Here is a 20,983-nt window from a genome sequence, read left to right on the forward strand (position 1 = left end):
GAAAAGGGAAGAGGAATAGCCAGGCAGAAAAAGCAGCCGTAAAAAAATGACTCACTTGATCCCCAATGCACACACACACACAGGCCCACTCTCTGTCACACTCAGCTACTCTCTCTCTCTCTTCCTCTCTATCTCCCCCTATCTGACATACACGCACACAGAGAAGCGAGCCAGCCATACAAAAGGAAAACAAATGGCTAGGTCGGTCGTTCACCTGCCTCTGCTTTGATTGCGGCCTAAGAGAGAGCAGCTGAGAGAGAAACAGCTGAAGAGCAAGAGACAGAGTGAGAGAGAGAGCGAGGCCGCCAGCCAACCAATGCGCGCCCCCACAGATTAAGAGTGCCAGTGTATGAGCGAGTGTGTGTGGTGTGTTGTGTGTGTGTGCTTGTGCGTCTGTGTGCGGGCCGGCCGGTCGGTTCGTTGCTCTCGGGAACTCTCTTACGTTCGTTCGAGTATTTCATAACGCTTCTGGTTTCGTGTCAATGTTCTATCGCCGTCGACGTCGTCGTTATTGTGTTGTTGCTTTCGCTCTTGTTTAGGGTTTAATGACATTGCCGTTTTTTTTTTTTTGTTTTTTCTTTTCTGTTGCTGTTTCTGTTTTTCTTATTTTTATTCTTCTTTTCTGATTCTCTTTGCCCTACGCTCTGCCCGCTGTCGCTGCTGTGTTACTGCCGCTCTGCTGTAGCTTCAGACGCTGCTTGTTTATTTATTCTTGCAACAGAATAAAATAACAACAAAACTACAACCAGAACAACAACAACACAAAACAAATAGGCAAGCAACATATCTATAACCGAGGTCGAAGCTGTTCATACCCTCCTTGTAGATGCATTATTTATCAAATTTTGATGCACTATAAAGAATCACACGGGCACTTCAGGACTAATAGGAATTCCTCACGAAAATCATATTTAATTGAAAATCTGGAACTGCAAGTTCTATTTCTTTATCAAGAGCCCAAAAATTTGGGCAATTTTCAACCATTTCGAGGGAAGTTTTATCCATTGATGGCCCATGTACATAATTTGAAGGCAAAAAAGGCCAAAGGCCATAGTAGGCTCCATAGGCTCCCATGTATCCCTTAGTTTATAAGGAAATAAATTTGTAGGCAACATCGATCTTTATTTGGGTCAATCGCAACTCATATGTATGTCCGTTTGCTTATGGAACATTTGTACAGCGAATCGATGTCCTTCCCTTTCGAAGTTCGACGAATGTGCCCTTGTGGTCCATGATAGTACCCTCTGAGAGGGTAGCTCTGCAATGGCTAGAGCAAAACAGTAGCCACTGGGCAGACCAGTTGCTATCGGCCCTCCACTCTACTCCACTGGAGCCCCAAGACCAGCAGAGCCCAGCCCGAGTCGCAATCTCCGACGGACAGACCCGACTGTATACCAAATGCATGCAAAATGTATAAATAAGCGGAGGCTAAAGCTCGCCGGGGCGTGCCCAGGCAGCCAAAGCACACTACTAATCAAACCACACTTTCCCCGAATGCACAGTGTCCTCGGAAAGTGTGTGCCCAGGCAGATGCAGATGCAAAAGCAGCGGCCACGGAAACGGCAAACCCCAAATAAATGTACAGCATTGCCCACTCGAACGGTGCACCCGACAAATTGGGCAGGAATGCTATGCTAACACCTGATGACTACTTGCCTGGCGTTTCCAATTCATTTGGGAAAATAAAAAGTAGCTTTTGAACCGAATAACGCTAGCGAACCTGTGCTAAAACGAATCTTGCAGGCTAGATTCGTATGGGGTATTGGGGCCACAGATTTGCTGAAAAAACTTGAATGAAGGCAGCATTTGCTAGTAATTGATTTCAATAACAAGAATAAATGTGCTAAACATTGCAAATGTTATCGTAGTATCGATATTTACGGAAATCCTCTGTTTATCCTCTGCAGGCCATCCGGCCGTTACACATAGTTCGCAGTTACATAATACATATGCATACCTGTTATATATTTACACGCCCCCTGTAGGGGCGTATTTTTTTGAGGTTCAAAAACGAACCGTGTTTTACTCACACAGAATTATCATACGACGCTTCGTTTCTATTCCTAATTTAGCCAGACAGATTGAACGGCCAGACTCACTTCAATTATGCGGATTGTAAAATGACGTATGAATTCCATTAGATGTTACCGGGTTGCCCCTCAACGCCAAATCGGAGGCATGACTCACGCGGCCACTGAAAGTGCAATCGACAACTGCGTGGGGTGTGCCGCAACTCTGGCTGCAACTATCTGCTGTGCTGTATTTTTACTTTTAAGTTGTTGTCTCTGTCGCTGTCTCTGCTGCTTTTGCCGCTGTCTCTGTCTCTGTCGCTGCCGCTGCCTTGCTTCCTCATGTGCTGTGACGCTGGCCGCGCTGCCTGTTGGGGTTTTGCTTTGGCTTTTGCTTTTGCTTTTGTTTTTTCTTTATTTTTTTCGCTGCTTTTGTTTTAGCGCGCTCGCAAATGTGTGTTAGTTGGCGGTCATTCACACCGAACGTGCCCTTTCGAGAGTAGTTCATTGCGCTCTCTCTCTCTCTCTCTCTCTCTCTGTCTGTCTGTCTGCTGTGGGTCTCCCGCTCTCTTTGGGTGAGCTTCAGCTTGTGCTGGTGTGTGTGTGTGTGTGTGAGTTAGAGTGAGCTGCCAGTGTGCGCGCTTTGAGTAAGCTTGAATGTGCGTGAGCGTAAGAGAGTCTGCTGTCGGTGTGTCGTGTGTGTGTGTGTGTGTGTGTGTGTAGCAACAGCCGCAGCAGTACCACCATCGAAGGATGAGGGCAGCAGAAACTTCAACTTAAACTTGACGATTAACATTTCAATAACAAAAACAAGCAAACAATGTTTCATTTATGAATTCGTAATGGCACAACGATGCGTGGGGGGTGCACAGTGTGCAGAGGAAGTGCAGCTTGCATTCTCTTACAGCTTTCTTCGGCGGCAAACATCGCCACCGATTGACGTCATTGTTGGCACGGATTACGCAATTTTTTTTTGGCAGACTTGGGAGCCCTCGTCAGCGTCATCGTTAGCGTCTTTATCATTATCATCCGACGCTGACTAATTAAAGCATATCTGTTTGAAGCCAGCGACAGAGAGAGAGAGAGAGAGCAACTAGGAAGAAATACAGGGAGGATGGTTTCACCAGGAGGAAGGCGAGGAGGGTGAGGAGGTGGAGGAGGAGTAGAGGTGTAGCCCACTGGTTGATAGTGCGGTGCGGTGTGCGGGAATTGTGGTGTGGGGAAGGCATTAAGAGGGGGTGCCTAGCTAGACGGAATGGTAATGGGGGAATAGTGTAAAAGTAAAAGGTCATTGAACGAACATTGTACCTATTTCTGCACACAGACAACAGTGTTGGCATTGTAATAGTGTGTGCAAATTGAGAAGGCCCCAATTTCATGAGCACCAAAAAAAGCAACGAAGATCTGCATACCCTAGAAATGGCACTCACATATAATATGATGTAATAATTACTAGAAATTTGTATATTCGATTGAAGGTTCTTCGTCCTCTTTTCTTGCAAAGTCTATTTCTCGACATTCGATGATCTTTGATGTTTCTTTATAGTGTGGAAAAGCAAACAAAGCTGAACAGCTCTTACCCAACGGACCAGCCCAACCCTTAGAAGTTTTCTCCATAAGTTTTCTTATCTTATCTGCCACTGAACCCCTGCATGATCATTCACTCCAGATATGATATATGTATGTACTATGTATGTATGATTAAAGGTTCACTTGATGATCTGGCTCAAAGCGTAGGCCCAGCTAATCAGCCTCAACCACTCGAGAGAGAGAGAGACAGAGAGAGAGAGAGAGAGGGGGCCAACAGTTAGAGGCAATGGCTTTTTGGTATTCCGCACTCGACTAACGAAAGAGTGGAGAAATTTAAGAAATTCTTGGCAGAGAAAGACTCTGCTCACAGATTCAACATTTCTGAGCGTACAAGTAGCGCATTTGTCAGGTCTTATCTGGGGGACAGCAGCAGATCAGATCAGATCGGATCGGATCGGATGGGATGGGATCGGATCGGAGGCATATCTGAGTCGAGTCCAAAGGCCGAGGCGTGATCGGGCTCTTTTCCATTTCTTTGTCTCGAAGTTGCAAAAGTCGCGCAAAAGGCAACAAAAAACATGAAGAACCGCAAAGAAAAGAGAAGAGGGGGAGTGAGGGAGAGAGGGAAGGCACACAAGCGAAATTCAGCAAACCTGGCTAAAATGAACTGAAATGAAGTGATCGCCGGACCAGGAATGCAAATCCAAACCAATAAATGTCATATGCAACAAAAGGTGTCCAATTGTGACCCCACGGAGTGGGGAGTGGGGAGTGGGGAGTGAGGAGTGAGGAGGGGCATGAGTCATGCCGTGAATACGCTGAATACTCGTACTGGGAAAGTGAATAACTCCCTCCCGTATTGAAAGTGCATTCCATGCGGAAGTCAAATCGAAATTCGAGCGAACACGAACGAAACGAAAAGAGAATATTTCGCCACTGAAAGACTTCTGGAAAGACTTCTGGAAAGCCTTTGCATAATCTCGGAACGAGTTAATAAGTAATTGCCAAATTATTAGCTTTCGATGGTCCAACCTTGGAGACTACCATCCCGCTCCAGTAGCTCCAGGAGCCATTTGTATGTGCACCCACTGTCCCCCCCGTGCAGGATTAAATATTCCTTGCAGGAACCGTTCAGGACTCCTGCAACGGAGGAATGATAGATGGTAAGTATTCATCACATCGTAAGGAAGCAATCCCATCCGATAGCTAGTAATAATTAGAAACGATTACTAAGTGATAGAAAGAGAGAGAGAGAGTTTGTTTGTGTGAGTGATGGGGGGACTATGAGAACTTTATCGTGGCGCTGACCCTGCGGCGACTTACATGCTGTGTCTGTATATTTTATGTACCCGTAGGACTGACTCCCCACACAGTCTCCCAAACAAAATTCCCGAATTCCAGAACAAGCAACACTACCATAAGTGAACTGTAAATCGGACAACATACCATTCATCTGTATTTCTATTCCTAACCTTCCTATAAAGGACTCTTGGGGACTCGGCCAGCCATCAGAGGATAATATTTGTATTCGATTCCCAAAGTTACGAGCTCTCGAGCCTTTGTCTTGGTTGGAACGTGAAATTGGAACACACTGAAGTGTAATGAACCTCAATGGTGGAATGGTGGAAAGAAGTAAAATTGAATAGTTATACGCACCAAGTGGAATGTGGAACATGCAACGATTTGTAGCTAAACTCTCAAAATATTCAGCACGATTTTCATGCTTTGTATTCATCCAAATTGCTAGGCTATACTCGTATATTGGTACCGTTTCAGTCTGTCCATATCGCATCTCAGTCTAGAAAAGCCTTTGTGCTAAGTCTTGGTAGCTCTATAATCTTTGTTTCTTTGCTCCCTAGCCCCCACACATATTGGACCGTCTCCACCTTTCTGTTTCAATTTGTAGCATCCAGTATGCACTTGCGGTGTGTAAAAAGTAGTCGATTCCGCGAAGGGCGACCATCTATGGCCATGGTGTATCATATGGGCATGCGTTGCGTTCGGGTTTAAGCAGACGCTGGACAGTCTTGGCTTTCAAAGCGATGCCATACGTGTGCGCTCCTCAGGTGCCTTTTCCACACTCCCACTAACATTTCCATTTCCATTTCCATTCGAACTTGAATTTGGAACGCAATGGAATGAAACACAGGCAACTGGAACGTAGTAAGGAATAGGATAGGCCATGCAATGAAATGCACGGATCACGGCACAAAATGAAATCAAGTAAACGGAGAGCGGGGGTCGAGGAGGGTTTGTCTTTCCCAAAATACCGTTCGCTGGTTAAATACGTATCGTTTAAAAGCTGCTTGAGAAGGAGCACCACATCATCAATCACCAACGACACACACACACACACACACACACACACAAGCATCGAATGCCGTTAATTTTTGCTTGGGTGCATGCATGGGCATTTCGTCGTCGTCGTCGTCGTCGTTCCCCCCCTTCCCGTTCCATTCCTCCCCGGTTACCCTATTTTTATACATACATAATTGGGTGCCCTGCCCTGCCCTGCCCTGCCCGCTTACCTTCCCTTTCCATTCCCACTCTCTCCTCACACCCTTCTGCGTGCGTGTGTGTGTGTGTTTCTTGTAAAACGGGGGTTACATGACATTGAAACCAAATTTGAAGGTTCAACGTTTTGGTGTGTCTCTGGGAATGGTAAAGTGGTTGATGATGTCGATGTTTGTTGTTGTTGGACTGCTCTTGAGGTTCCTGCTTCTACAACATACAAACGTACCTTCCAGAACAGAAAAAAAACACCCATCCAAAAGCAAAAACAAAAGAGTAAAACAAGATTAAAGTGTTTCCCTTTTTTCGTGTTTTTAGGAGCCTCATGTAATGGCGAAATACGGCAAAATTTTTGGATTCTCTCTCTCTCTCTGTCTCTGTCTGTCTCTATCTCTCTTTGACGCCCTTGTCACTACATTTTGGTCATTGGCCTCACGCACACTACCGCACAAGCACACGGATACACACAGTAACACACGCTCTTTTGGGACTTGGTAACAGCGGGAAAAGCAGTAGAACAGCAGAAGCAAAAGCAGAGGCAGAGGCAGAGACAGAGGCAGAGCCAGAGACAGAAGCAGAAAGCAAAGCAAAACAATGGCCCTTCTTTCCTATCCAGCCCCCTGTGCCACGCATTTGCCATATCTTGGGAGTCACAAGCGGAGTTCCAGGCGCTGTTATCGTGCGTTAGCCAACCCACCCACACACACACACACACACACACACAGGCTGCCAGAGTGAGAGAGAGAGAGAGCAATCAGGAAGAAGAAACCAGGGAATAAAGCTCTGTATTAAGCTTTCAACGCACTGCTGATACCCTGCCCAGGGCAATATTTTTGCTTCATATCGATGATTCAAGATGAAGATCAATGCCTAGCAATCCGCAGCTGTTCTACTGGCTGGTAGCATCATTAGCCGTACAGTATTTGAGCGTACTGGGAGCTTGTTTTTGAAATTTCAGCAATATAAAGGGATTTCCACCATTTTCTCCTATCTTATCCCGAAATGCTTTATCGTAGATACAGGACACCATACTATACTTCCATGGAGGGTCTTCTTTAGCTGAACTGCTCTTTGGTTCTTAGGTTCCGTTACCCAGAAAGGGTATTCGAATAGCAGCTACGTATTTTGTTATTTTCTGCGGTTCAATCGAAGTCGACGTCGACCACGACGCTCCGTGCGCGTCAACGTCAACGATTGTTTATCAATGTGTAAATAAGTGTGTGTGTGTGTGTGTGTGTGTGTGCGTATGTGAGTGTGTTTGTATCAGTGCCCAAAAATTTCAATAGCAAAGGTCGATGAACTCACGCCGCACAGAGCCCAACCGGACAGAGAGAGAGAGAGATGGCAGCTGCAGCTAAAGAGAGAGAGCAATGCTTTCCGCATGCTTGCCGTTCCGTGTATGCACTCTCTTTACTCTTCGATGAGGCGCTCTTTCTTTCCCGTGCTCTTTCTCTCGCGCTGCTGCTGTTGCTGCTGCTGCTGCTGCTGCTGCTGCCGCGGCCTCTGCCGCCTTTCGCTGCGTTGAATGTTGTTGAATTTGCGCGCGCTTCCTCGTTGCGTTTCATTCATAAACAGAGAGCGATATCTCGGCCAGGCCAACGAACCAGGCTTGACATGTGCTTGGGTCCCGTTCCCCTCCCCTCCCCTCCCCGCCCCTCCGCACCTCTTTGGTGTCGGGTGCGGGGAGGTGCTGGGCTGACAAAGCGCCCACGGTTCCTGCCCTCTTAAACTTAACCCAGTCGTATGTCTATGAGCGCGCACACACACATGGACAGGGCAGAGCAATTACATGTACTGTTATAATTTCTGGAATCGGTTGGTCAATATTTCAATAAAACTGCCCAACTGCTGCACCCATGTGTTGGTGGGGGGCGGACACATTGCTAGCCCCCCAATGGGGAAATTCCTCTAGATTTCGGTAACTCCTTTGGATGCTTTAAGATACTCTTACTCTATCGACTTGGGAAATTCCTAGTCTAAATCATAGGAAGCTGGTTGTACCTACTATAGGATGTCCTTTCATCATATCCCTTCCAGAATCGGTGGGATATACATACATATTTGTGCCAAATTCAGGTGGTATTCCACCTGATATAGCACGCATATCTAGTTCTGACCCTTTGACCATTTGGAGATTATTATTGGAAATCGTCCAATCATTACCTTTACTTATTATTTCTTTCTTCTATTCTATATTTCAATTTCTACATAATTCTATAATTCTAATGATGTTTGAGCTCAGCTTTCTTTCAGGCTTTACAGCCTGCAGTGCAGACGGACAGCCACGGGTGGCAAAGGGGGAATATCCCATTCAAATTCTGGCAAAGATGGTATTCTCTGGGACTGGGACTGGGAGAGAGCCGCCCCATAACCCGATACTGCGTAATGTTGCTGTTTGGGGGATCCTTTAGTATTTAGATCATTTCTTATTCCTAGGGGTTCTGCCGGTGGGACTACTTTTCGTAGGGACTTACATCAATTGTTCATGTCGCAGCGGTGGCATCTTTGTGGCCTGCTAGCGCTCCTGCAATGGCCAGCTTGCTGCTCAGGTGATACGTGGCACGTGGCACGTGGATCCGTTGCTATGTTGTCGCTCAGCTGCTGCTGTCGATGTTGAAGCGGCTGTTGATGCTGCTTCTGGTGCAGATGCTGATGCTGATGCTGATTCTGATGCTGATTCTGACTCTGAAGGTGATGATAATGATGTCGTTGAGCGGCGAGGTAGCGGGGTGGCGAGGTGGAGTGGTGGCAGACGCTATCCATATTCTGCCACCAAGCACTTTCAGTTTGTAGTTTTACCCTCTCAACGCAGTCACACGCGCACACATTTGCAGAGAGAGCTCTCTACCTCTCTTTCCCGCTCTCTTTTTATTTAATAGTAATATTATTATTTTTTTTGAAGGAAGAATATGCTAGAAATAAATCTACATAGAATACAATCTTCTCTTTGGGTTTCTTCCTGTTGTTAACACTTTTTCCTGCTATTTCTTATTCCTGTTTTCCTCCTTCTTCACTTTTTCTTCATGTTTTGGGATCACTTCTTACTCTTATTCTATTTTGTTTTCCTTTAGGTTTTCACGTTCTTTTTTGTATTTTTGGATATTTTTCCTTCTGGTTTTGAAGTAATTCTTTTAAGCACTTCTTTCTTCTTTCTTTGAGAGCACTTTTTGCTGAAGTTTTCCCAGAACTTTTAGCGCATTTTTTATTATTGTAAATTTTTTTGGGTAAACTCTTTTGGGGGTAAGAAAATTATCACTTAAAATCGTATATTATTTTTGTAAATATTTTAGAGCTTTAATTTTATTTTATTTTTAAGCTATATATTCCTTGGAGGGGTGGGGGATCCCTTTTCTTTAATTTGGTATACTTTTAGGGGATTCACTTTTCGTTTATTTTCAGATCAGATCAGATTTTTGGGAGGGTTTTGGTTTTCCCTTAGCCTTTTGGTTTGATTTCTGCAAATGCAGCAGCTGTTGATTTTTCTTCCTTATTTTTTGCACAATTTATTTTTATTTAAACATTTTGTTGTTGCTGTTGCTTTTGTTGCTGTTGTTGGCTGCACGCACATGTACACACACGCACACACAGAGAAAGGAAAAAAGAAAAAAAAATACGGTTAATTTTGAGGCGATCTAAAGACGAAGAGAGGCCAAATGTCAATTGGATTTGCATTGGCCACTGATGCTGTTGCTGCTGCTGCTGCTGCTGCTGCTGCTGCAGTCGACGCCAGCTGGGGCTGCGTCCTTGCCCAAAAACCCAGTAAGAGGTTCCACACAAAACAAAAATAAAGCAAAAGGCAAAAGGCAAGAGGCGGGAGGCGGGAGGCGTGCCCCAATATCTCTCTTCTTCAACGATCTCCACTTTTACTATTATTTCGAATATTATTATTATTGCTTCACACACACACACACACACACACAAACTGCACTCTTTTGCTGCACTTTGGCGGTATATCCAATCTGTGGCATTTGAAGCTTATTTGCAGCGGGTGGGGCGGGGGGTATACATATATTGTAGAACTATGGAACCATAGAAGTAGAGGCATCAACAAAAACGTAAAAAAAATACTGTTAACCCACAACAGAGGCCAGCACACACACACACAAACAAACACAGACGCATAAACGCATACACGCAGAGTGAGTGAGTGTGAGGTGGGAAGCGGGAACCGGGAAAACGGCGGCGGCGTTCGATGCGTGCGCTTTCCGGCGATTGGAAAGCTGACGGCGAACGATTGGACATGTTTAATCGAGGCAAGGCCGTTTCAAATACGCCCGCCCCGCCTTCAAATGTTGCTGGTGCTTAAAAATGTTGCTCGGCTACATGCTGCTAGAAAACGTGCTGCAGGCAGGGTAAGAAAGGTATGGGCAACACACAAAACGGCCCAGAAAATTCAGCGCACGCAACGTAAAACCCACCCCAACACTTAATATACAGTGAAGGTTTACAAGGCTTGTAGCCAAAGAGAGCGTTTTACGCTCTGACTACACAATTTTGCGTTTCAAGTATGAGTATCTCTCTCTCTCTCACTCTCTCACGCAAAAATACTGCTATCTCTATCTCTCTCTTCCTCGTTGGGAACGAAAACGGTGATGCAGAGTCGAGTCCGCTCGCTCTCTTCAATTGAAAATACACACTCTCTACAGGTCGAAATGATTCAGCTTCAAGTAAACCATAATCCTAACAAAAATTCAAATTGTTTAAAATTCGTAAAAACATTTTACTTTTATCTAATAATACTCACTCTAAGAGAGCGCTCTTAAGAGAGAGCTTGCTTTAGTGGTGTGCGTGAGCAGCGCCGTGTAAGTGAGCCATGCGGAAAAACAAAAACAATAAGAGAAAAGTTCATTCACTTGAAGTTCACGCTGCTGCGTGGTCGCTGCGCTCTCTGCCCGCGCTGTGTGTTATTGCTCTTTTCTCTGCCGCTGCCGCTGCCACTGCCACTGCCTCAGCCTCACCTCTGCTGGGCATAGGGCTTTGCTCTGCCTGCGCTCCGTTCATCGATGGAACGCCGTTCGATTTAATGTTTAAATGTATGTATGTATGTACATTTCTCTTTTTCCCCGTTCTCTTCTTCTTGTTGTTGCTGGGCGGAACAGTGACCGTTTGATTTGAATTGTCAAATGTTGATATATTTTGTTCGTCCAATGCACATTGGGCCAGACAGCTGATATTTTTGCATAAATTTGAAAAATTAGGTAAGAGACTTGAAAATGAACACAGTTGGTTGTAATGATATATGTACATACGAGTACATAAGAACTTAGATAAATTTCAGATCGATCCGACCACGCCCACCTTTACCGCCCATATAAGGTGCAGTGTTTATACCCGATACTCAAATAGTATAGGGGTATACTATTTTTGGTAAAAGATCTGATTATTTTTGTAGCCAGAAGGAACAAATGAAACTGCAGTGGCTACGCAAGGCCTTCCACGCACTTACTCATTCTCTGTCTCTATCTCTCACACACACGACCTCGTGCAGTGTGCGCCCTCTGGCGGAGAAGAGCGAAAAAGGATGCCAACGCCATGGCCATGGTGGTGATCGGTAAGAGGTTGAGAAGAGTCCGAAGACTGAGAGACTTTGAGTTCAGTCAGTTCTCGTAAGATCTCAGCAGTGCTGAGACAGCAGGGCGTAGCGCCGAGTCATCAACTGGCACCGGATGCGTTGGGTGCGGGTCCAGCCAGCACCAGTTCCGGGCGAAAGCTCGGAGTGCCACCGCGCTGTCGAGGTGTCCGGGGAAGGCCTCCTCCGTTGTGGGAGGCCAGCTCGGCGCTTAGGGGGAGAGAGGAGCAGCAGAAGGCCATCGACCAGCCCACCCTGGGTCGTTAAAGGAGGTTAACTTTACCGAGACGAAATGATCACGGAGAACCTCGAACCTGTATCAGAGTTTCATATATTTGCTAAGCCAATATTAATGTTACGATACTCAGTCAGTATGGTATGGATTGTTACACTTGTAACAGAGTTATATAGCAGGAGACATTGCTATAACGACTCGGCCGTTGGTGCTGATCAGGAAAATATATACTTTATGGGATCGGAAACGCTTCCTTCTGGACGTTGCACACATCCATTTTTACCCCAAATCTAATATACCCCAAACCCAAGGCAATATCTCAATGTGAACAATTTTAGGATGTTGTGCATTGGTATATCTTAAATAAATTAATAATAATAATAAATAAATAAATAAACTATAGTCTTATATAATTTTTAAAAAATATAATTTTAAGCGCGTGTCGCACAGCACAAGACTTTCATGGGTTAATAGAAGCTACAAATTATACCATTAGCTGAGATTTTGATAGTTTTTTGGATACATTTTTTTTGTGCATAGTAAATAGTTAAATAGGTATGAGAGACTTTAATCAGGAATCATTTTTTTTTTATGTGAGATAATCATTTCTATTGTGCCATATCTGTTTCAAATCTTAGCAATTTATACATTTTCATAAGCGGTGCGCAAAGAGTACTGGGGATATGTAAGAATATAATCTAAATTCTAGATCAGCCAATACTATATATATAGCTATGCATGTCTGCCCGTTTATGGTATGTCTATGCAAGCTACCCAGTGGACCAAAGAGCGATAGTAAAACGGAACTATCATAAAATGTCCGGAAACGGACTTATAAATGATAAAAATCCGGGAGCGATGAGTGAAGTCTCGCTAAATGCTCGCAGACGGACCTGGAACAGATCATTAACCGGACAAAAACCGTTAATATTAATAACATTAATATAATTGGAGAAAATGCAGCAGACTTTAGGTTTCCACATTTCATTGCCATGTAATGATTTTTCTAATTTTTCAAATGTTTTAATTTCGAATTTCGAATCAACCAATTTAAATGTGCGCCTAGGAAGTGATCTGCAGACGTTAGCCTAAATACTAATGTGGATGGACTTCCATTATATAAAAGTTCACTTAAACAAGCCTGGCCCATTTAGAGACTATAGTCTCTCTCACAATTTGCGCACACACCCACAAACACACATATGTACATACAGTGGAACATTTATTTCAGTGGAAGGCGCAACACCTGGTGCTCTTGCCAAAGCCAGGAAAGCCGCCGGACGATCCCTCCTCGATTCGACCGATCTGCTTAATCGACTCGCTGGGGAAGACTCTTGAGCAGATAATCCGCAGAAGACTGGACAACGCGGTCGAGGATGCTGGGGGACTATCACCAAACCAATACGGCTTTAGGAGAGGGCAGTCAACGGTGGACGCCATAGGCAGGTTAGTTGACATAGCCTCCAAGGCAGTGAAGGGAACTCGATGGAAGGGCGGCAAGAAGGAATACTGCCTGATTGTCACCCTAGACATCAGGAACGCCTTCAATTCGGTAAAGTGGGAGTGCATCTTGGACTCACTGAACCGGCGCGGTGTACCCCAATACCTACAGGCAATCGTTCGGAGCTACTTCGAGGGGAGACGGCTGGAGTATAATACGGCGGCCGGCGCGCCGTCTCACGGATAACGGCAGGCGTTCCCCAAGGATCAGTGATGGGTCCTCTCTTATGGAACATTGCCTACGATGGAGTCATGAGATTAGCACTCCCAGGCGGATGTCAACTAACCTGCTACGCAGATGATGTCGCTCTGACGGTGGTAGCCAAGCACCTGGACGTCTTCGAAGCAAATTGCGACACCGCAATCCAGCTGATTGCAGACTGGCTCCGTTCTGCGGGACTAGAGCTAGCCGCTCATAAAACTGAGGCAGTATTGGTGAGCACCCGTTCTACTGTGGAGACCGCTCATATCAGGGTTGGCGACCAGAGATTATCGTCGAAACGAGCCATTCGGTATCTGGGCGTGACGATCGACACCAGGCTCAGTTTCCGAGAACACCTAAGCTACGTCCAGGAGAAAGCGGCAAACACGAGTCGGGCGCTGTTCCGAATACTGCTGAACACCCGTGGCCCGAAGCAGGAGAGGAGGATTCTGTTGACCAGCGTAGTCCGCTCAGCCATGACGTACGCAGCAGACATATGGGTGGATGGCTTTAAAGTACCCAGGTACGCTAGGGGCGTAAAAGCCACTCATCGCCTCTGCGCGCTCCGAATCTGCTGCGGCTTTCGGACCATATCCGACGACGCTGCATTAGTCCTGGCGGGTGTCCTACCTATCGACCTTCTTGAGGTGCTTGAGGAGAGGGCTGTGGCCGAAGCCATCCGGGCATGCACGGCAAGGAGAGACGCGCGCAAGCAGGCCCGTGAAGGAAGCCTCAGAGCATGGCAAAGCCGCTGGGACGGCTCTGATAACGGACGGTGGACACACCGCCTAATTCCGGATGTCCGATATTGGATCGGCAGGCGACACGGGGCGGTCGATTTCTATTCCACTCAGCTTCTGAGCGGACACGACTGCTTCAGCCATTACCTTTGAAGGTTCGGCCACGAGGACTCGAACTGCTCGTGGTGTGGCGACGCCACTGAAGACAATGTGGGCGCTTCGCACTTATCAGGGAGGAGTTGTGGCGAGCCGCCGGCGGGCAGCTCACGCCGAACGACTTGATCGAGGCGATTGTGGAAGACCCCCCGGTATGGTCGGCCTGGAGCAACTTTGCAGCCGACGCCATGAAGGAACTGCGTAGGTGATAGCGCCGAAGGAACGAAAGTGGCTGCGAAGCATTGCTTTGTCCCGTCCCGCAGAGACCCGGAACTTCCTGCCGTTCTCTCTAACTCAACACAGCTCCCTGTCTAGCTATAGTTAAGTCCTAGGCTTATAAAATTTAATAAAATTAGGAGTTAATACAGAATAAAAAAATTATTCATTCTCTCATTAATAAGACATTCGTTGGATAATGGGACCCCTATATCATATACATATATAGATATAGCATTTCATCACAGTCAAAACTTAAAATCAGGAATCATAGGTATAGCTGGCGTATTAACGGCATGCAAATGCAGATTGATTTTCTTCTGAGATTCTTTTGTGACCATTGGAGGATTTCTGAAATGGATTTTTGTACAACTCCACAGACCTACAACTAGAGCGATGCAATTACTGCAGCATCAAGAGGCCCGTGTGACACCAGAGAAGGCTGTTACGCGCGGATCCCAGGCAAACCCAGGAAAAAAAGACTTGCTAAGCATGGATTCAAAATATAAATTCAAATAAGAAAGATATGCCAATATTAGTGATTTAAGAAGAGGAGGGGAATTAGTTGTAGATATTATACGGTAGAGGGAATCATAATCCGAGTATAAAACCCTAAACGGTTCATGCAATGTACCATTACATCCAACACTTAATTTAAACAACTAATTTTGATCAAAAAACTTCCGACAACCAATAAATATCTGAAATTATTGTGCTTTAACCAGCATGAACCTAATAATCTAGCCTTAAAACAAATGTACATAAAATACATATGTGTAAACATACTTAAATAACTCTACAGACGGCAGCTCCTGGCAGCTAACACTATTAAGATCTCGTCTTAGACTTAGCTTTATATGAAATTCCTGACATCAAACAAATAATAAGTAAACGACATAGGTTTTAAATGAATTCAAGTGGGATTCCTATCAGACATTACACATGAAAATGGTATCAAAAGGGTTACAAGTTTCTACGATATTACATTTCTGTAGTTTATTTAAGAAATTAGAAATTAGGGGAAAAAAGGAAGAAAACAGCACGAATATCGCAGGTTAAATTGGGGAGCCTAGCAGCCAATTGTGTTGGCATTGATGAACTGGACAAACATCTGGGGCACCTGAGCCAACGGAGTGGCTGCCGTCTGGGAGGCCCGGCACCTGCTCGTAATGAACTTCTGCCGCAGGCGGTTCAGCTGAATGGCGTTCATCGTGGTGGTCACCTTGACGGGGCTGGTGCTGCCCTCGATGCGCAGCTGGCCGAAGGCCTTGATCTTAATGGCGCCCAGGATCTCCTTGATGATTGTCTGCATGATGTTGTCCAGTTCAAAGAGGTAGTTTGTGGCGCAGAGAGGCGGCTGAAAGGCGGAGAGAATGACTGTGATTAGACTTGCATGGGTTTGTGGATTATTAACAAGGGGTGACCTACGTTTTGGGTGCTCTGGTTGGGCGGCAGAGGCTGCGTCTCGTACAGGGCCCTGTAGATGCCCTCCACGTCGAGCCTGTCTTCGGGTAGGGCCACTGTGAGCGGACAGTCCCAGCGGCTATTGCTGTGGGGCTCTTCGTAGCGCATGCATAGTGCATCGAAGATCTCGCGGGTGTATGGCACATTCGAGTTGTTAAGCAGCTGCGTCGTCTGCCCGTCGCCTGGAAGCTCGTCCGGCTCCTGGCGTTGTTCGTTAAATGACCATGCCTGCTCCTGGGATATGCAGCAGAAAAGTGTGCACTGCGTGGTCCGCGCCGACTTTGTTATACAGTACAACTCATAGCGATAGCCTGCGGGGGATCGAATCGATCAGGTTAAGGAAAATGAAGCAGATTCCTTTTGCGCTCTTACCCTTTATGTAGTTTCCAGCGTCCAGAATGACAACATCCTCCTTGTTGAGGTTCCGCAACGCTTCCGACTTGAGGTCGCTGCGCACCACCTTCTCCTTTTGCGAGTCTCCAAAAAAGGAGTTCTTCTCGAACAATGCTTTGGGTACCGCCTCGTTCTCGCTGATTAGATATACCTTCTTCCCCAGGCCGGCGAGGTGCTCCTGAAGCTGGCGGGCTCTCGTGGATTTGCCGCTGGCCGGCAAGCCCGTAATCACAACAATTGGCATGCTAAGAGGCGGCTTAATAAATATTTATATTCCTGTGCACGCCTGCTCTGCAGTGCTGGTCAATGCCACATGACAAAGGTCCACTTTACAGCACTGCTCGAGCTCTCCAGCTGACCCGAACGCCTATCGATATTGTCCCATTGTCAGACCAGCTGTTTGAAAACTGCCAACTGGGGCTGAACGTGCACAATTTGAAAGAAACTTCCTTTTTAACATATAATTTGTAATGTCCGACGCCCGCCGGCGTTACCGGAATAAGAAGCGGGATGATCATCGTCCGATGCAGGGTGCAGGACAGACAGCACCGGTCACCATTGCTCGACGGGAGGATCCACGCTGCGTCCAGCCGAAAATACTACTCAAGAAGGACATTGTGTCGGATCCTTGCAGCGGTAGCAGTAACCAAGATCTGTCCTGCTTCCCCAAGACGCTCATCATCAATCGCTGCAGCGATGGGCGCTCCGAAAGATGCAAACCCTCGGGCGGTAGTGCTGCTGCATCTGGGTACCATCCAGCCGGATGCATGCCGCCGTCAGTAGCCTCAGTACACTCCACATCAGTTTGCGCGGCCCTGGCCAGTGGCACGTCCAATGACCGGGACAAGACCAGCTCGGGCTCCGGATCGGGAGCAGCCCTCCTGCCAGCTCAAGATCTTCAGCCGCCACGAATGACGCGCACCACCCCTCTAATTGTGTCAAACGGGGTGTTCAACGCCAATGCCCGCAAGCTCTTCCACAAGACAAACACGGACTTCACTGTGATAGGTGTCCTAGGTAGCCAGGGTGTGGGCAAGTCCACACTGCTCAATCTGCTGGCTGCCGAGCGGCCCCTGGACTACGACTACTACCAGCACCTGTTCGGCCCAGAGGCAGACGAGTGCATATTCCACACAAGGCTCAAGCACAAGCCCTCCTCCGGGCAGAACCAGAAGAGCATCCTGCGCCCGCGCACTGAGGCGCTGCAGTTCTTCATCACCAGGGAACGTTTCATTCTGCTGGACACGCCGCCGCTGCTGGCTGCCAACGGGAAGGAGGCGGACTACCTGGAGCTGCACTCTCTGGCCCCCATGTCGCAAATGCTCACCATCTGCCACATCCTGCTGCTGGCCATCGACGAAGTGAGTCTCGAGCAGCTGCATTTGCTGCATACCGCCCTGCGCCTGCGCCCGCGCACACCCTGCAAGGGCTACGTCCGCGACTACCTGCCCCATGTGATGTTCGTGCGCACACGCGCACATCGCCAGCACTTTGAGCCCCGCCAGCGGGAGCGACTCGATAAGCAGTTGGTCCATCTGTTTGGCAGCACCGGATTGCACATCTATCGGGGCCGCGGCGATGCCCGATGCCTGAACAGCTTCCTGCTGCCCGAGGTATACGGCAACGGGGCAACGGCCCACCATGCCTGCCTGGGCGAGCTGGTACGCCAGTTCCGCGAGCGGGTATTCAGCACGACGCGCGTCTCCATGTGCCAGAGCAACGACCTCAGCGAGGCCATTTGGTTCGAGCTGCTGGCGGAAAGTGTGCGCCGGGCAACGCCGCACTTTGAGAAGATCTATGCGGAGATCAAGCATCGTCATCTGGACCCACGCTGCCAGCGGCGTGCCGAGAACTGGCGCAACTTTGGCAATGACGCCAATTAGACAGAGATATCACCATGTGAACAAAAGATATATAGAAATACATTAAACCTTTATTGGAACCTCCTTTGTCTGTCGTTTCGATTGACGACGGACAGAGTGTCTGTCTATCGTCTGTGACGTTTTGGCTATGGCATCTGTAGGTGGGTTTCGAACTAGGTTTTGGTTTTGGTTTTGGGGATTTAGCCTGATTCTTCTCGATCGCCAATTAACAATTGGCCGTATCACGTTTGTGGTGTTGTGGCAACAGTGTCGTCGTCCGTCTCAGTCTCATTTTGCGCGTCAATTGCGTCCGCGTCTGCGTCTGCGTTTCCATCATCGTAATGATTAGCAATGATTGCGTCCTCCATGTCGTTGTCCTCGCGCATAATGAGATCATGGGGCTCTTTGGATCCTTTCGACTTGGAGTTCATCTTGCCGCAATGCTCCTCGTAGGGGCCCGGCTTGCGACAGACCCAGAACAGGCTCTGATACTCGCTCTGCTTCATCGATGACGGATTCTGGGCGTATTTAGTGCGAATTCCCGACCGCGAGCACTCAATCACAAAGCCCACACTCTCAATTATGATGCACAGATCCTCGTACGTTGGCTCGATGCTATTCTGACCATTAACATCGCTGTAGTGGTATAGCAAAGGGCCGAGATTCACCCAGATGCCGCCGGGAACGAGGATTCTGCAAAAACGAAAGTGAGAGACAGAGAGAGGAGGGGGAGAATTTCATCAGAATGTGAAATGAGGCTAGCAGAAGGCGTATTTACTTGTAGATGGTTCGTATAAAGTCGATGACATTGTTCGCACAATCAATGAAGAAGCACGTGGCCACACAGTTGTAGCTGTGCGGTGTCTTATAGACCTCGAGAAAGTCTCCAGCCGCCATCTCTATGTTGCCCTTGGGTGGATTCTTCAGGGGGCAAACGTCGGGAAATCGCACAGCCGCCACTTGATCCTCGCGTCTCAGGTTGTTCACATACTGATGCACCCACGGGTACAGCACATACTTGTTCTCATAGTCGCATCTATGGAGAGTTCCAGTTAAATACTATATATTTGTGGGTAGTGACTGTGAAAATGGTACTCACAAATTCAGGACAAAGTTAGAGGCAATCAACATGAAGTAGGAGAACTCATTGCCCTCGCATGAGTAGCCCAGGCAGGCCAGCTCGTAGGTAAGCCGTCCCAGGCCAGCTCCTGGCACCAGAATCTTAATCTCGTTCAGCTCGCTGTGCATACAAATAGCAGAGAGATGAATAATGGGTTGGGAGTATGATGGCGGATGGATTACTCACTAGTCGCTCGGCTTATAGTACTCCATGATGCTGTCAATGATCGGCTTGTAGGATTGCTCGCGCTCCAGTGCCCCGTCCGTGCTCCAGTCACGCGCAATCAACTTCAATGTCGACTGGGCCTTTAAAATTTTCAGAGGTTCAACATCAGCATCGTCAAGAACAAAATCATACTGCGTTTCAGATTCGGGATCAGGAGGGACCATATCATTCGGGGATAGATTTAGGAGAGATGCAAATATGCACATGTAAAGATTTTGTTTCGTATTGAGTTATAGATTAGCAGTAGTTTCAGAGGATCGGAGGGTCAGAGGAAGAGAGCAGAGGACAGTAGCAGAGTAAAGGAGGAAAAGGCAGAGAGAATGGAAATGAAAGCGTCTTCGAGCTTAAGCCCAAATCCTGCTCGCTGGGTGGCTACCTGGTCCATGTCGCCATGTCGAACGTGGGCTGGCGGCTCATCAAACTCGCTGTCCCCCTCTGATGTGGGGCTGCTTGAGCCATCCGCCGGATAGAGGAGCCGTTCGCGCAGAATCTGTCGGATGACGGCCTGGTTGCGATCAATGCACGTGCGCACACAGTCCAGATGGGCCCGGTATTTGGAGAGCAGACGCTGATCATCGGCTGGCAGGCTGTTGAGGTAATCCAGGGTTCTTCTCAGCCGCTGGCATGCATATGGTCTGTGGATACGGGGTGCGGATGAGTGGCAGATAAATTAATTGATTTTCATTATCAGTCATTGACGCCGTGTGTTTGGTGGTACGAATCATGTTGCGACAACTGCATGTCCCGTACAAGAACAGACATGCAGGCTGCTTATCATGTACACACACACACGCACGCACGAACGCACGAACGCTCAAAAATGCACCCACACACAGCGTAAAACTATGGTAATTTGTTGAGCTGCCGGCGGACTTGTCTGCACATGTCACAGCGCTTCTTCACCCCGACTCAACCTCTCCCGATCAGCATTCAAATACAGTTGGCCGGAGACCATTTCACTGACAGCCATAAAGGCAAACACTCACCCATAGTACAGAAAGGCATTCTGGACCTTCTGAATGTGCTGCTCTTCCTCATCTTCGTTGGCGGAAAAAGCCAAAGCCAATTGCTCATCGATTTTGGGATGCAGGGGAAACATTGATGGCATCGCGTGGCTCATTTTCGCGAGTCACTTTCGAATCTACAATATTTCTACGCTTAAAATTTTGCCGAAAAATTTTTCTACACCATTTCTCTTAGTGTTGGATTTGTCGTTCACAAATAGAGATGGAGAAACATCGATGCCACTAT

At 47.3% G+C, this 20,983-nt stretch overlaps 4 protein-coding genes across 7 annotated transcripts in view; 1 reads left to right on the plus strand and 3 right to left on the minus strand.

The window, feature by feature from the left end:
- Positions 1–9,315, minus strand: part of LOC26534140 (uncharacterized) — a 57,065-nt gene extending 47,750 nt beyond the window's left edge. For both annotated transcript variants that reach the window (XM_033384931.1, XM_033384932.1), the window contains exon 1: positions 8,525–9,315. In XM_033384931.1, coding sequence (XP_033240822.1) covers positions 8,525–8,553 — 29 coding nt within the window. In that variant the 5' untranslated portion in view covers positions 8,554–9,315. The remainder of the gene's footprint in view (positions 1–8,524) is intronic.
- Positions 9,316–15,288: 5,973 nt separating this feature from the next.
- LOC4815901 (protein KTI12 homolog) lies at positions 15,289–16,886 on the minus strand. Of its 2 annotated transcripts, none has more exons than XM_001355312.3 (3): positions 16,505–16,882; positions 16,097–16,443; positions 15,289–16,025 (listed from the first exon to the last, which is right to left on the minus strand). In XM_001355312.3, the coding sequence occupies exons 1-3, from the start codon at positions 16,767–16,769 to the stop codon at positions 15,738–15,740; spliced, it is 900 nt and encodes a 299-aa protein (XP_001355348.2). In that variant the 5' UTR covers positions 16,770–16,882; the 3' UTR covers positions 15,289–15,737. The 2 variants fall into 2 exon arrangements, with proteins under 2 accessions (XP_001355348.2, XP_033240852.1); XM_033384961.1 differs by having other exon boundaries at positions 15,746–16,045; positions 16,505–16,886.
- A 10-nt stretch (positions 16,887–16,896) lies between these two features.
- On the plus strand, positions 16,897–18,471 carry LOC6901974 (protein SMG9). Its single transcript, XM_002133472.3, has one exon. The coding sequence runs from the start codon at positions 16,996–16,998 to the stop codon at positions 18,406–18,408; it is 1,413 nt and encodes a 470-aa protein (XP_002133508.2). The 5' UTR covers positions 16,897–16,995; the 3' UTR covers positions 18,409–18,471.
- Positions 18,439–20,976, minus strand: LOC4816063 (carnosine N-methyltransferase). 2 transcript variants are annotated; one of them, XM_001355311.4, is made up of 6 exons: positions 20,719–20,976; positions 20,109–20,367; positions 19,694–19,812; positions 19,487–19,627; positions 19,166–19,423; positions 18,439–19,080 (listed from the first exon to the last, which is right to left on the minus strand). In XM_001355311.4, the coding sequence occupies exons 1-6, from the start codon at positions 20,850–20,852 to the stop codon at positions 18,630–18,632; spliced, it is 1,362 nt and encodes a 453-aa protein (XP_001355347.2). In that variant the 5' UTR covers positions 20,853–20,976; the 3' UTR covers positions 18,439–18,629. The 2 variants fall into 2 exon arrangements, with proteins under 2 accessions (XP_001355347.2, XP_015041042.1); XM_015185556.2 differs by having other exon boundaries at positions 19,694–19,863.
- Positions 20,977–20,983: the final 7 nt, after the last annotated feature.

Source organism: Drosophila pseudoobscura, chromosome X (genome assembly GCF_009870125.1).
Source record: "Drosophila pseudoobscura strain MV-25-SWS-2005 chromosome X, UCI_Dpse_MV25, whole genome shotgun sequence".
In the NCBI taxonomy this organism is placed as follows: Eukaryota; Metazoa; Arthropoda; class Insecta; order Diptera; family Drosophilidae; genus Drosophila; species Drosophila pseudoobscura.